This window comes from Dermacentor albipictus, chromosome 1, assembly GCF_038994185.2.
Source record: "Dermacentor albipictus isolate Rhodes 1998 colony chromosome 1, USDA_Dalb.pri_finalv2, whole genome shotgun sequence".
Taxonomy (NCBI): Eukaryota; Metazoa; Arthropoda; class Arachnida; order Ixodida; family Ixodidae; genus Dermacentor; species Dermacentor albipictus.
The window spans coordinates 44,070,905-44,087,255 of NC_091821.1; the positions used below are offsets into that span (position 1 = coordinate 44,070,905).

General features: G+C 42.9%; 1 protein-coding gene across 6 annotated transcripts in view; it reads left to right on the forward strand.

The window, feature by feature from the left end:
• Positions 1 to 16,351, forward strand: part of GABA-B-R1 (gamma-aminobutyric acid type B receptor subunit 1) — a 104,649-nt gene that overhangs the window by 32,811 nt on the left and 55,487 nt on the right. For all 6 annotated transcript variants that reach the window (XM_065437669.2, XM_070541048.1, XM_065437674.2 and 3 more), the window contains exons 7-10: positions 905 to 1,162; positions 3,870 to 3,933; positions 4,011 to 4,088; positions 9,263 to 9,413. In XM_065437669.2, coding sequence (XP_065293741.1) covers positions 905 to 1,162; positions 3,870 to 3,933; positions 4,011 to 4,088; positions 9,263 to 9,413 — 551 coding nt within the window. The remainder of the gene's footprint in view (positions 1 to 904; positions 1,163 to 3,869; positions 3,934 to 4,010; positions 4,089 to 9,262; positions 9,414 to 16,351) is intronic.

A 16,351-nucleotide genomic window follows, 5' to 3' on the forward strand; every position in this document is an offset into this window, starting at 1 on the left:
TATGTCTAATTTCCTCTTAATTAATGACTTTTTAGTATTAAAAAAAAATATGGCAAAGGTCTTATATGTATTGCAGAATGGCGGCCAGTTTTCTCGTCAGCTTTGTCAAATGTTTTTTAAATTGAGCTTCGCCGCAGTACAGCAGTGGTATGCGGTAAAGCTTACAAGCACCACTAACATGGGTTTGATTTCATGTCCGATTGCAGTGAGCAGGTAATTTCTGGCACAATTTTTTTTTTTTTTAGAGAAGAAGAAAGACATGTATTGGAATTGGGTAACTACTATTATCAGACAGTTGTGACCTACTGTTATTGCTTTAAGATCTTCTTAGGCCAGGCCAAACATAGGTGTTTTTAATGAGAGGTGACGTGTGTTCAACTCATTCACTGTCTGCTAAGCTCCTCCGAAACAGATGCTGACACTAAAGGGTTGCTATTGCCTGCATGTTGACTGGTCAAGTTCAAATCATCTGGTGAAGGCCAATTTTAGGATTGAAATAAGGAAAGTTTGTGGCCATATAAATGCATTGGCGCCAGCTGCGACCGTCGGTCAAGATCGAATTAACCAAAAAATCTAATTAACGGAAGCCTACTGTAAAACAAGCCCTTGGTAGAGACCAAGCTCTTGACCTATATGTTTGTGCTTTGTCTAGAACTGTTTAAGACAAAAGAACCTGTATTCTGCATTGTTTGTGGTTTCTCTGGAATGCAGCTGTGTTTGCATGCACATTACTTCATTGTCGTTCTTCAGAAGCAGTATGGTCATGCAGCCAAAGCATCGGCACTGACAGTGTTTGCTGCTGTTTAACAAAATGCAAAATAAACCAGCACGTTTGTTGAGTAGCAGAACAGTTGCCGCAGCATGTCATTCACTTGATGTGCATCACTGGCTCTCTTGTGTGCAGAGCTCGCAACAGTTCCTGGAGCGGTATGAGCGAGCGCTAGCGGAGCAGAATGGAGGACTGCAGGGATACAAGCCTGAAGGTCATCAGGAGGCCCCGTTAGCATATGATGCCATCTGGGCCATTGCATTGGCGCTCAACAAGACCATCAACACCTTGCGTGAATACTCCATGAGCATTGAGGACTTTACTTACACCAACCACAAGATTGCAGATGAAATTTGGTCTGCCATGAATGCCACCCAGTTTCTTGGTGTCTCGGTGAGAACGTCTTTTGTGCTCTTGCCTCTCATGGGCCTGAGTAATAAAGAGATTCTATTCTCTTATCATCACCCGCCACCTTGACTGGCTGATTCCAGTGTTATTGTAAGCAAAGACTCGCTCAGTTCAAAGGTAAAAGGGTAAAATTAGGGGTGTGCGAATATTCGAAATTTCGAATACGAATCGAATATTTTCCTTATTCGAAGCGTATTCGATTCGAGAAATGCATATTCGTAAATTCCCGAATATTCGAGGACGGCCGAATAATGGTCGAAACGGCGAAAATATTCGGACAGACTGTGAATAATTTAGCAATTAACGTTTTTTTCGCTTGCTCCACATTGTCCTAAGAACATGTTTATTCACTGAGAGCTTCACATGACCCGCTCATCATCTGTATGCTCTGCATCAAGATGGCAAGTTGGGCCAGTTGGTTAGGATTCATAGTAAGGTTCGTTACAGCGCAACACAAAACAAGGACAAAAGAAGGTACAAAACGACGACACAGCGTTACAGCACTGTGATCTTAAGTGCTGTAACGAACCTTACTATAAATGTGTACGCTCTGTTCCAGTCTATCTGTATCAGGCCCGTGAGACATGATCAGTTTCGATTTTTTTTTACCAAGCTTTATTCCAGGGCTCTTTCATAACAATATATGATGTACTTTCGGGCTTTGTAAGTATGCACAATAAAATATGCACCTAGAAAATGTTACCTGGACCAATGTTGTCACAGTGCATAGAGAGCCTTTACTTTCTGAACATGTTGAGCAGTCAATTTTCCTTCGCGATAATCTGCAACAAGCGTTTACCTGACAGAGCATCACCTTACATTACCTGAGTGCATTACCTAGAATGAGTGCCTCTTTAACCTGAAGCAGCCTCGTAAAATGCAATATTATTTTTAAAAGGGTAATAAAGCTATTGTTACCTCGTTTTGCAATTTTTTAATTGTACACATATATTCGATATTCGATTCGATATTCGAACAGAGTTTTTCGCCTTATTCGTATTCGATTCGTATTCGAAAATTTCAATATTCGCACACCCCTAGGTAAAATAAATGGAATCAGAATTCGATTCAAATAGAATATCTGTATTCATATGACCATGGTATTCTTGTCATCTTTTAGGTAATGCCAGCTGTGTGTTTGGCACACAAAAGTAGCCGTTCTGAAGTAATAATATCAGACAGACAAAACCTGTTTCATCAAAGAACCTTGACAGAACAGTGCATGGATGTTCACAGCACAAAGCAAACTATATTTTTTCTTCACTTGCTGTTCATGGAAAAATGTATGTTGGCAGAAAAAGCTGTGACAAGAAAGCAATTGGTAAAAAAAAATTGGCCTATTAGTTGTTCTGTAATTGCTTGGTACGTGTCATTTTGCTTTGCAAATTGAACTTGTAATGACTGCTTGCGATGAGGCTTAGTCTAGTCACTCTTTTAGCTCTTTTTATTATGATAGCAATTATATGGACATTTAAGGCACATTCATGCTGCCGTCATACCATCCCAGTATCAAAGGCACATGCGCATAAGCAGAGGGTTAAAAGGTCTTCGGAGATGAAAGTAACGCACAGTGTGTCTGGCTGCAAGAACAACAAAGCCAAGTGGACACACCATCACGCACCGATCAATCGACTTGGCAGCTGAGCCAGAGCAGTGCTCTGCTTTCCACTGCTGCCATGAGCATTGTGTAAACACACACTGGTTTTCCTGCTGAGCAGTCATGCACTTACACTGGTCTGAGCAAAACGGACAGTAAACATCAAACTAAATTATCTAATCTTTCGTTGGGCACTGGCAAATGCCTGCAGTGCAATGCCTGCAACACCACTGAGAGTGCTCCTCATCACACCAGCATTGTGAGGCATCTGGTAGCTAGCGGCCAGGATGCTGTTCCTTCTGTGCAGCAGCACTTGCCTTCTGTACAGCAGCACACCAATGTGTCACCTCATTGTATCGTTAGAACACTATCCAAGGAGCGCAAGTGCAACACTAAACCTTGCTATCTGTAAGTTGTTCACCCCTCGGGCAACATTGACCATCCTTTATTATTGCCACAGGTTTATTTTTGACTTGACCTGGGATGGTTTGTTTCTGCAGAAATTGTAAAATTTCCCGAAAAACTGTGTGGGAAGTGCCAACAACACAGATGGCAGGCCTTCACACTGTTTTGTGACATCATGCTACTTGGTCCAAAGTTCCCACTGCAAAGGCAAAGCGCAGTGTGACAAAAGCAGTGATGTAATAATTGGCATGGCTGCATTTAGAACACACCCATTTGAATCTATGAAAGTCGGGCCAGGTAGCATGACATCATTTAGCAGTGTGTGAAGGCCTTCTACTGTCTAGGTGGTGTTGGAAGTGCCATAAGTGCATTGTTTTATTCCTTGTGGTGACAATTATAATTGAAAGCACGCAGGTGACTCGAGAGTGTCAATTAATTTTCAACCCTTGCTAAGGTTCACAGACAACAGAGGTTACTGATTAAAGTTCTGTGATATTAAAAGAATATTTTAAAAGATTAAACCTTGAAATTACTGATATCATTAACCTGAGAGATGACAGTTTAACTAATGAAGCAACCATGGTGTGTATTTTCACGCATTGACATTGCTTCATCATTGACATGCGGTGTGCAGGGCACGCAACTCTTTCTGATTTAAGGGACCAATTGTGCTCTCTGATATTTCTTCAGGGATTTGTTGCCTTCTCTGCAAAAGGTGATCGCATGGCATGGACACTCATTGAACAAATGATTGGTAAGTGCATAGGACACACCACTGCATGACTGCAAAAATTGGCATGTTGATTTTATATCAATTTTGTTAACCACCAGATGGAAACTATGTCAAGATTGGTTATTTTGACACCCAGACTGACAATTTGACCATATTAAACCAAGAAAAGTGGGCAGGTAAGCCACCTTATCAACATTGTTCTAATCTCGTGCCTATCTTTTGCCAGCATAGGGATTTGTACCTGCAAAAACAGTTGCATTACAGAGCTGTTGCTAAGAGACGTAACTTGGACAGTTTTCATCATGTTGCATGCTTAAATACTATGCACCTTGGATATCACAGCGAACTTTCAAGTGTGCATAACTAGGCATGCAACTAATTTCAGCTCTTGCCAAATTGAAATCAAGGTGCAGACTAGGCCTAGTTCATTCAACATTCTGAGTAAGCCAGCACTGAAACATGAGACAAATGGCAAGGCAAACAACATGGGCGCTGCCTTACTCATTCATTCATTGTAATAAATTGATGTCACTTTGGGACTAAAGGCACACTTCTAGCTGGCATGCTTTTTCTTCTGGCAGGAAAAGTGCAGGCACCAAAAAAATAAATTATTTTGGTGCTTGCATAAATGAAACAATAATAGTATGATTATATATATATATATATATATATATATATATATATATATATATATATATATATGTGTGTGTGAAAGCATCAAATGGCCCATTGAGTGAAAAATCCGGCGTCTGTAGCAGCGAAATGGCGCCTAAATTCCCATTGGCTGTGACGCCACAACACGAGCACGCCTCGATGGAGCAGAGCAGGTGAATCGGAACACCTGCTGCCCGGTAGTGCACCAGGTGTTGCGTGAGGGGAGAGGGCATTGCCACGATGGCACGTCACCATTGCACCTCGACGGAGCACATATGACGGCATGAAGCTGCAGAACGAGATGGTTTGCTCTGGCGAAGCATTCCACTTTCCATGCCGTCTCACTTTTTTCCACGCGGTCTCACATTCCACGCCGTCTCACTTTTGGAAGCTGACACGGTCCATATCTCTCTCTCTCACCCTTAGTGGGCTTAGCTGCTGCGTGCGCCTGCCGGCCTCGGTGGCTGCTGCTGCTTCCTCAGTCTCTCGTTGTGCAGGACGTCAGTGGCATGCAGTGTCCTTGATTTCTTGGAAATATCGTCCAAATGATTCCGGTCTACAGCCAACATGCTAATGTAGAAACTGTATTTGAAAAAAATAACCCTCACCAATTTAATCGCAAAACTCGATAACATACCTCACAGCAAAACTCATAACCATTACTTGTAGTGCAAAACTCGTAAGAAGCATCGTAAGAAGTGCTTAGGTGTCCTTGGATTGTTTTATTTGTCTTAGCCAAGATCATTCTGGGTTGTACAGTTATGTGGGTTGAAAATGTGTAAGGAAAAGCTAGTCAGATGTAATCCAAAAGTTCTGGCTCCTTTATGAGAACTGTCAGAGTTTAGGAAGTGCTAATGGCATCTTAATGAGTGTAGTAAATGTAAATGTAGTAAATCAGTGATCTGTTTCTTGAAGATTGCTAAGGTTCCACATTCTCAAATGCTGCATGTTTATGTTGTTCATGTGTCTGTGTGTGTTTGTGCGCACGCACGCATGGTAGGTGGGGTCTTTTAGAAGTGCAGAAATCTCAGTACACTCAGTTCTGCATTCCACCCCTCCAGACTGCGACTTCCACATTTGAGAAGCAAATGGTCATCTGCAGAACTCAGTAGCCACTGTGCCACCATGATATTTTTCTTTATTTCTGAAGTTTTTCTTCCCCCTTGTTTTTCGTTCTTTTTTCCCCCCTTTTTTTGGCAAGGAAGCATGGTAATCACACAGATCCAATATTATGCTTCAGTTTAGTTGTGTCCAACCAGTACACTTTCGTGCCCCTTTTACTTTTGTCTGCTCAAAGCTCGGAGATGTGTTTTGCGTTTTGTTCATTTAGGATTGCGCATTCTTTTGCTTACGTGGTACTGAACATTACTGTAAAAGTTAAGTAATTTAATCTAAAGCTATCTGAATAACTCTCCAGCACTGTGTCAAGTGTCTGCACCGTTATGTAAGTCATGAATAAACAAAACTTGTTTGTGCACTCTTGTGAATACAAGCAAAAAAGTGCATGTTGGGCCAGGGTCTTGCTAAAGGTATATAAGGTATCAAGAGCGTAATAGACTTCCATGGAAGAAGCTGTCAGATACAATCAGGCATGAATCCTGCTACAGTCAAATCCACTTATAACAATACTGGTTTCAACTCGACAACACCTTGGTTTCGGGCGAGTTGGTTCATCTTGACAGTTTCCATAAAAACGCGCTAAACACAGAAGATGAAAGGAACACATAAGATAGGACTGGCGCTGAACTTCCAACTGCCGTTTATTTCAAACGATCATCTATTTATGCACTGTGCATCAGCTACATCATGCACACATCATCATACGAAAGATTGCATAAATCATACAGTTCATACATATGATTGTATGGTCAATCAGTGTACGTTCCTGATACCCTATATAACTATGTTGGATATAACATTGAGCAGTTAATGCACCTTCAACATTTGTATGTGTTCTATGGCAAAATAAACAGCTTACTACAATGCTCCCATGCTGCACTATTGGTTATAACAATTAAATCTGGCTACTGGTCTGTGCGCCAAAAGGAAAAAGGACTACAATAGCCTCAGTAAAAATTGAAAAAAAAAAAAAAAGTAAGGGCCTGGGTGCGTGTGCTCTACAAAACGTTACCATCGCGACAGAGGTCTCTCAAGAGAGCCCGCGCTACAAATTCTTTGGGCTTATAACATGTAGTAGGCGGACTTCATTGAAAAATTACTATTACTCCCATTACTACCATTACTATAGAGCAAAATCATGAGCCATTCCACTCTGTGAAGATGGTTGATCAGCAAAGCTGTTTAGCACACGACACGGAGTTGACACATAGTTGAGTTGACACAATTTTGAACAAAGGTACGAACTCATTTATTGTCTTGATCGGTGGTCATTATTTCACTCGCAACTGCAATCACATTCTTTGATAATGTCAAATCGATGCTTGAATGCCACTGAGTGGTCGGTTGGGCCGGATCGGTGTGGCAACGCAAGGGATATGTCTGCAACACAGAACGCGTGAATCGCTCCCTTTTCGGTGCCAACACATCCACATTGAAAGCACAGACAACGACAACAGGGTTAGTGTCATCGCAGCTAATTCACGCAAAGTGAGTAGCCATGAACCTTACAGGACTATGAGTCATTGCATTTTTTGCTTGTTTATGGTGGTATGAGCCATTGCTCACGGGGGTACGAGCCATTGATGACAGTTTTCGACATGCTGTTCTGTATGTTGTATGCATGATTAGAAAGAATTTAAGCACTGTTTACTTCCTTTTGCTGAGTGCTTGTAGCCTCTGCCTTACGGGGCTATGAGCCATTGCATTTTTTGCTTGCTTATGGGAGCATGAATGCATTTGTAGTGTCTACTGACACTACAAATGTTATCAGTTGGTACCGTAAAAACTTAATTTCTATTAACCAGAATAAAACTAAATTAGTATGTTTTCACGATCCGCTGAAATCTATTCCTGTCATCACTCCACTGTTTCTTCATTCTCCTCTGTGTAACAATTGCTCTTGCTCTCCTATTCCATACCTCTCAAGTGTCAATTATCTCGGGGTTCATTTCGATTCTAACATGTCCTGGAACACTCACTTGGCTAACGTTTGTGAAAGGCTGCGCAAAATAGCCTGCCTACTGCATTCTATTAAAGCACTATGCCCAATTTACGTAAGGAAAACAATAGCACATGCATTAGCGTACAGTGTGCTGAGATATGGAATCTGTTCTTTTTATTTCTGTTCAGTGTTTTGGCGCAATAAAGTTGATTCTTTACTAAAATCCATAATTCGGGCGGTGATGTATGGTGTGCACATTACTAACAATTCCAGTCTTTTTTCATGCTCGCACATGCCCTCGTTCAGGCTGTTATTCAAAGAAACGGTAATCCTTTTGTATATATCGAACAATGAGTTCTGCCTCCCGTATGTCCCCGCCAGAGCATTACGTACACGCGACCGCTTTACCTTACCAAGAGTACGGACAAAATATGGCAAACGTGTCCGTGCCTTCTATGTACCTGATGTGTTAAATGACCTGCCAGATAAAGTTTTATCTTCCAGCACACGGAAAGAAGTTAAATCTTATATTTTTGATTTGTATGTGTAATTTGGTTTCCTTCCTTTTTCTTTCTTTCTTTCTTTCTTTCTTTAGTTTTATTTTGAGTCTTGTACATAATTGATTTACTGTGCCGCTCCCTGGCTTGCTCCATTCTGCCGAGCGCTGCCCCACAAGCCCATTGTTGGCTTGGGCAGGCTCGTATTTGTATGTCATTTTCGAAATAAATAAATAATTTATATTTATATATAGGGGTATGAGCCATTGATGATGATAGTTTTTGTTCATGGAGAACAAAAATGCACGGAATCCTAGCCATATACAGCTTCACTGTTAAAACGGGAGCTGCTTCGCCACATCTGCCTTTGTTTCATGCACTCTGCTTGACACACCTTGTTTGCATTACCTTGAAAAAATAAAGAGCTGCTTCATCACACCCACCTTTCTGCCACGCACCCTGCTCGGCATGCCATCATCGCATCTCTTCACCAGCCTCGCACATCCCTCTCCAGTCTCCTCGACTTAGGAGGGGTGGAAGGGAGATGGGAGTCACAAAGGCCTGCTGTGTCGGATGCGCTGCACAAAGCCGGGTGTGGTGAAGACCTCTTGGATAGTGCAAAATTCTTGAAGGGAACTTTGCACAATGCTTATAAATTATGCAAACATTATTCCCAAGAATATCGTACCACTCAAAAGGGACTGTTGGCTGGTGAACCAGCAGGTGAATTTTTCAAGTAGGAAGTCTGAGTGCACCGGCAGTTTGCTACGTCAAGCAACAGCAGCTTTTCTTTCCTACACAGCAAGAAGAGGGGCGAAGCACACAGTCCAGCCTGACTGTGACTGTAGCAAGTACAAAAAGTCTCTCAGATTTCAGTACTCCCCTGTGCAACATACAGCTTTGTATTTACATCTGTCAGGTGCTGCAACAATTGTGCAGTTTCATTCACAGCTTGCTCCTTCCCTCTCCCCAGCTTTTATTTGTTGTTGTTTCTTGGGGTATACAGAAATTGACTCCATTTTTTTTCCAACTCTTTTCATCTGAAGGAAGTGGTTCAGTGCTCAACGTAATAGCACAAAACACCTCATGCTTTAATGATGACAGCCATAAGCAGTAGCACTGTGTGTCTGATTTACAGATGGGAAGCCACCCCAGGATCGTACAATCATAGTTCGGGTACACCGCAAAGTGTCACTAAGCCTCTTTGCTGGGATGTGTGCAGTGGCCTTCATCGGTGTTGTCTGGGCTGTTGGCCTGCTCATATTCAATTGGATATTCAGGCACTCCAGGTGAGAAAGGAACAGGCACATTTGCCTTTTCCTTTTGTAACCCCCCCCCCTTTTTTTGTGTGCAGCATATGATACCTGCTGGCAATTTCTGTCCTTCTTATGTCTCCCCCCTATACTGTTTGCCTTTCTTAAGTGTGTGTCCTTTTCCCAATATGTTCAATATGTACTTGTTTTTGCCTTGCATTAGCTTACCTTGTAGCAGTGGTGTAGCCAAAAATTCTCCTCAATGGGGGGGCACTTTGGCAGCAGCGGCCATTTTTCCCACAATTGATATCCATCTGCATTCTTCTATCTATTCAGCCATCTGCCCCCCCCCCCCCCCCCCCCTCTCTCTCTCTACTGGCAAACGCACATGCAGCAATCTTGTCAATACAAACAATTACAGAATATAGTGGCTCAGAAAAAGTTTAAAAAATGCCTTCTACCTGCATCTACTATCCCCAACTCCTGGTAGTTATAAGTGTGCCACTGTGTCTTCAGCATCCTGAGAATGCACAGAAAGTCACTTGCAATGAAGGCAATCCATTTCTTCTTATTTTTTGGTTGCTTCCTACCCTCTGCTTACAAGAATCACAAGTTTTGGGCATGGAGGTGTTCTACAACAATCACCATGAAATGTTTGCACGACATCATCTCATCAAAAAGGCTTCCTCGTCTTAGTAGTTACTGCAGTTGTTATTGTTATGCAATGAATCTTGCTTCCAGTCGGGTTACTGCACTACTAAAGAAAAACAAGGGGTGATTTTACTTTCACAAGTTTAGAACATATGGCACAAATGCAATTTTTTTACTTCTTTGTACATCTAAACTCAGTCGACTACACTGAACAAAGTAAAGTATAGCTAGCAGAAGTCAACATAGGTCTCTGTTTGCTTCATTCTTCAAATTGGTTACCTTGATAGCATATACCCTGAGCATCTCTGTATATACACTGGCCCTTAAGACTGTGGCAGGTCAGATCACAAAGCCATTTAGAGTATGTAGGGGAACTTAGGGGATGGTGTACCAGGCACGAGCAGAGTCCTTGTTCATCACTAATGTGGCAAAGCTCTACCGTAGAAGCAAGAGCTAACAACGCTTTGGGGTGCTGTACTATCTTTTTCCTACTTTATTTATTATTATTATTATTATTATTATTATTATTATTATTATTATTATTATTATTATTATTATTATTTTATAGAGAGTTTTAGAACAGTGGCCTCAATAGTTTGGGGCCCCAAAGAGCTTTGCAGGTGTTAGCGTTGGGGCACACAGGAGTCAAGAGTTTTAGAATAGGGCTTTGTGTTTGCGAATAGCATCTTGCACTGACAGCGCCACTGCGGCGTCAAATAAAAGCTATTAGAAATGATTAAATAAAATATACCATTTTATGATAGGAATAGTAATTTTGACTTGCACGTATTTGCGTTTAATTACAATTTAGAGGTCATTCTGTAAACAGCAAACAATTAGTTGCGCTTAGCTTTGAGCAAACCAACTTTACGTGCCTTTACCAGCCAAGCTTAGCTGTGTTAGGCCTACCAGCCATAAAATCCACAGTCGAATTCAGAATCAGCGGCGTCTAATAAATCAATCTTCATAACACACGCTAGCTGAGAGAAAGCAATAACCACAGTCACTTCTCCTTGCTTGCGAACTTCATGCGTTACCACAAATCGAACCCAGTTTGGTGCTAAGTTAGAGCTGTTGCTTCAATGGGTGCTGCCCTGTTTGTCCACGCAAAGCTTTTGGGGCTGCTATTTGGGCTCCCGCTAAATTGGTGAAATAGCATTCCCAACGCAAAACCCAAACGCAGTTTGCATCTTGTGCATGCGCAGTTGCTTCGACGCTATTTCTTTGGGGCCCCAGAATGTTTGGGGCCCCTATTCTAAAACTCTCTAATATTCTTTACCCCTTCAAGTGCAGACTGCGAGCCTAGTTTGTTCTGCATAACCTTATTTGCTGCTCTTTTTTTCTTTTGTGCAGTCTGCCAAATTTACGCTTTTTACCCTCATCATTACGGCCTACCATTGCATCTATCTTGAAGGTGTATCTTATTGATGTGGGTATGTTATAGCATGCTAACTGCTGATGTAAACATGTTGGGAGAGCCATTATGTGGTCGTGCTAGTATGATGCATAGAAGATTCATGGACAGTGGAGGGTGTGCTGGGGACTTCACAGTAAAATCTCATTGATGAGATTACAAAAATGTATAGTTAAGCCTCACTATGACGAACCTCGATTTAACGAAATTCACGATGTAACAAACCATTTTGATTTCCCGATCTTAGTTCCGTTGAAATATCTATATATTTTTTTCTCAATTTAACAAAGTAATTTAACGACAAAATATAGATTTAATGAAGTTATCGGCCATTTCAAGCATGTACTTGTAGCCATATGGCTGGTAAATGTAGCAAAAAACTATAAAAATATCAACTGAGACAGAAGTTATTTGCAAGCGTCCTTCTGCATGAAAAGCTTAAGCAACAAAAGTGTCGCCGAAGAGTGTGCGCTAGGACACATTATGCAGGAAACGCCGCTGTGCCATTTGTTGCATTGGTAAGAAACTTGCGGAGGCCATGTAGCACGTGGGAGCTATAAGACTTTCTTTCTCATATTTGCTCGACCATTGTGCGCATGCTTGAATTGCATGAGAGACATGTGAGTACTTTTGCTCCTCGAAATCTGCCTTTCCCTAGGTACTGCAATACAACAGAGGAGGGTATGCTTTGCACCAATTCTCCCTCGCAGAGCTGCACACGCGGCAGCGGATAAATACTCTAGAATAAGATAGTATTGGGGTGGGAGCTTAGGTGCATGCCTCGTTGCGGCCACAGATCAGTGAATAATGACTTGTTACTGTGAATACGTTTAGTCTTAAATATTCAATTGCGCGTTATACTGAAGTTCTTGTTCATGGCAGGGCAGCACATATGCAGAGATTGCCCATGTGTCACGCACTCCTCCCATTGCCGACGACCGTGCCACTGGCTGAGTGCCTAAGACGTACTGCAAATTGGCAAATATGTTACGTGTGTTGCAGTGACACGAACCAACCACCGACAGTATAAAACTGATGTTTTGCCATTACACATTCTGTATCGGCCACTATGATCCCGTTTGGACGTAAGTTTAGGAGGCTGACAAAGCAAAGCGAGTTGTCCTCCTAAGTATTTATGCACAGGCACAAGTTGAGGTGCAGGGAGGCAAGATTCCCCTGCAGAAAGTCCTTATGGAGGTGAGATTTCTCAGCAGAAAGTCCACACATTTCTCTTTGGGGACATATTGGATCGGGCAAGCGTAAGAAAAGCGCTTGGAGGAATGTGAGAGCCAGTTCTTAAAGTCGAGGGGGGGGTGGGGCAGTGGGGGTTGCCTCCCACCGTTCTTCAAGGAGGGGCTCAGTCCCCCTCCCCTCGGCAGGTCAGCTGTAGCACTGTAGCACCTATTCAACAAGTGCTGGAGGTGATTTTATTACCAGGAGTGCCTTGTGTGGGGCAATTCTAACTCTCCAATTTTTCTAATAATGATTTAATTATGATTGATCAGTTGATGCGGGATGAGCAAGAACAGGAAAGCAGGTATTGTCGTACTTCTGCATGCATTTCTTCAAGGCACTGCACATGATGGTCACCACCCTTGTTTGATTAAGATTCTTGGCACAGCACACCGTTACAGGAACCACCTGAGTGCGTTGCTACCGGTTTGTGAATTAGTGAAGGTTCACCTTGGTTTTTTTTAAGTAACCTTTTACCTCCCGAGTTATTATAGAAAAAGAAAACTAAAAAAAAACTTTAACACACATGCGCACACATGCACACACATACACAGGTAAAAAAACAGAGGCACATAAGAAAAATGAAATACTAGGATTTTACTGAAGTTTCAGCCAGGGACCGACCTCTGTCGGAGTGAAGGCCAGTCCCCGGCCGAAACTTCAGTAAAATCCTGGTATTTTTCCTATGTTTTTTTATCTATTCTTTGACCTGTTTCACTGCTGGGTCCTGTGATTCAACGCTTTACTGATGGGTCCTGTGATTCAATGCTTTACTGATAATATATGAGCGTGTGAATGTGCTCCCACTATACTGGTCGCTGCCCTATGAGGCACCCCCTCTGCTGAAGTGTGACTTTAATAAGCCTCTCGAGAGCTGACAATTTAGATGATTTCTTTAGTGTAAGGGGACGTGGGAAGGGGGTGAACATACGGTAACATGATAGAGCACATTATAGGAAGGTGGGAGGGGAGAAAACAGGATATGCGCCCCTATCTGGCCTTTACCTCTAGTGTGTGCATCTACTCCTCTATTCTTGCCATGGCTATGGTATCTAGAACTGGCTAGAACTAGTCTAGCCACCCTACCACAGCTGCGCATAGTTGTCCATACACGGGCCACGCACCCTATCTTGGAGGTAATCTGTGGCAAGTGCAAAGGCCAAGCGCTATGTGTGTGTCATATTCTTCTCTGTCCTCATTCACTTGTGCTGCACTGTTTTATCATGAAACCCTGCCAACTAGCCCGCCAGCGTGCTTTAGCCCAAACTATGAACCTTAGTTCACATAGTTGTCTCTTTGCTATCGTTATCAATGCTCTGCCTTTCTGGCAAAACTGTATCATCTTTTTTTTTTTTAATCAGGACGAATACCTGTATCTTTTTACACTTTTGTTTTTAATTTTTGGGTGCCGTATGACGATGGCTACAGGCACTAAGCACATTGAACCATGACATCCAAAATTTACGGTTGTGCAACACAACACTTGTATATCTCGGACGTACGCCATGAGCCAAGCCGATAAATTGCTCTCTGTGCGATATGCACCGCATGCACTGACGCTCATAACTGCCCTGTTATGACCTGACCTTGCGATTTTTTAAAAAGTGCTCAATGAAGGGTATCCACCAGGAATGTCCTAGGAATTTGTGATATTATTTTACTGTGGAAACTATAAAACCTCAAATTAATTAAATTCACATATTTATGGAAGTTTTACTGCGTAAGCTGTTATAGGGTGATTCCAATAGGCGTTTCAGTTGACAATGGTGCCCGTCACCATCTCCGCCGCTGGTATCTGGTGACCATAGCAGCTGTCGCCAGGAACAAGAAAAAAAAATAGCCAGTTCCCGCCGGGATCAAACCCGGGCCCGCTGCGTGGGAGTCGGCTACTTGCCAGCGCTTGCTAGCAGGCAGCGGAAAAATGCCCTCTAAATGCATTCTAGCGCGTGAGGAGACACGTGATGTGACATGCGCGCCGCATAGCTTCGATACATGCATATTTTGCATTGCCGTTGCACACGATTACTAGAACGCTATGTAGCAAATTCACAGATAGCAGTACAAGGCAGGTTTGAGGAAGAAAAAGAAGTTTAAGGAAATGTATACAAGAATGCTAGAAGAAGTATATATTGTGTACCTGATTAAGTCAAGTTGGCTAGTTGACTATGTCACCACCACGTTTGAAAGGGGATGCCAATAAATCATCATCATCATTGTATCGTGTCACTTGCCTTGCGATGTGAGATGCACGTCGCATAGCATCTGTATATGCATCCTTTGCATTGCAGTTGTATATTATTACACCAGGTGGCACACCATGTAGGAGTTGCATAGAGTTACTGTATATGCTACCACAGGTAGCAGAGTTGCGCGTAGGTCCGCCATCTTGCCTAGCAAGCAACCAAATCTATGCGGCGAAGCCGCACTCTGTTTTTGCAGGCGACATGCCTACCGTATCGTCGATCGACCGTGGACGCTTTTGCATCGCTTGTGGACTGATTTTCCGCCTAATCGCAAACAAAGTGGATTGAAACAGCTGACTGAATAAGATCGTCAAGACGAGATCGGTCCCCACCGAAGCTTATGCCAAGCGTATCCACCGAGTCCATCGGCACGCTCTCGGCGCGTTTAGGCTCAGGAATCAAGAAGTCTAACAAGGATAAATCACCGTATTTCAGCTTTCGCATCAGTGTCCTTAAATAAACACAAGTAGCATGAGCGCACAAACAGCACAAGTAGCGATGAGCGCCGATGTGACGCGTCACGAACACAGGTATATATGTGCTGTCGCCGAAGGATCACAGTCCTAGCCTGCGCTTCTCTGACGAAGATATATGAATAGACAGACGTGTCGACTGAAAGGCATCACTGAACTAAGAAAACGTTGCAGATCCTTCGCGTGAAGAACAACAAACGGCTATCCGAATCGGTAGTAACAGCCCATACAGCGTCCCGGGTCGGCGGTTCATTAGGACTTTTTTCGAAGAATCGCAAGTGAAAATCGGTGTTGTGGCACTTCCGAGCAAGCTACTGAATATGAACAGCAAAATTTTCTTTTGGTACAGGCGTGAGCTTTAGTTGCTGGCGATAACGCATCTACCATGACTGAGCGAGACTTATCTCTGTGAAACTAGAGCTGCTTCTTAGTCCTTGACGTAGAAAATCATGCGCCGACGTTCTGCTTCTGGCGTGGAAAAAAAAAAAAACTGGCGTGGCGTAGTGGTAAAGTATCGGGCTTGGGATTTGCAGGTCCGGCGTTCGAATCCTCGTCGGAGCTTGCTTTCTTTTTTCGTTTTTTTTTATAGCGCCAAAATGCTCTGTTTCTGTTCTCAAAAAATATATATACGGTGTCCAGGCACCGCGTATTTAACGCGCTAGAGCTGTTTTTCGCAGCAGTACCCAGTGCCTCCCAGTACGCCGCACCTGCCCAGCATCCAGCGCGCGGCACTGGGCCCATAATCCGGCGCTGCACTGGACACTGGGTTTCGCAATTGGCATACCTGCTTATGTGCCAAAGCTCTCAACGTGTAGGTAGTCTTAAATATTACTGGTGAATCAATGATCAACCATTAGTATTTCGACTCTGGTACCCCATTAAATTTGCTGTAGAAACGTACCCACCTACTAGCAGGCACTGGATATCAGCCACACCTTCAAGTGCCATTTCATTATGTGC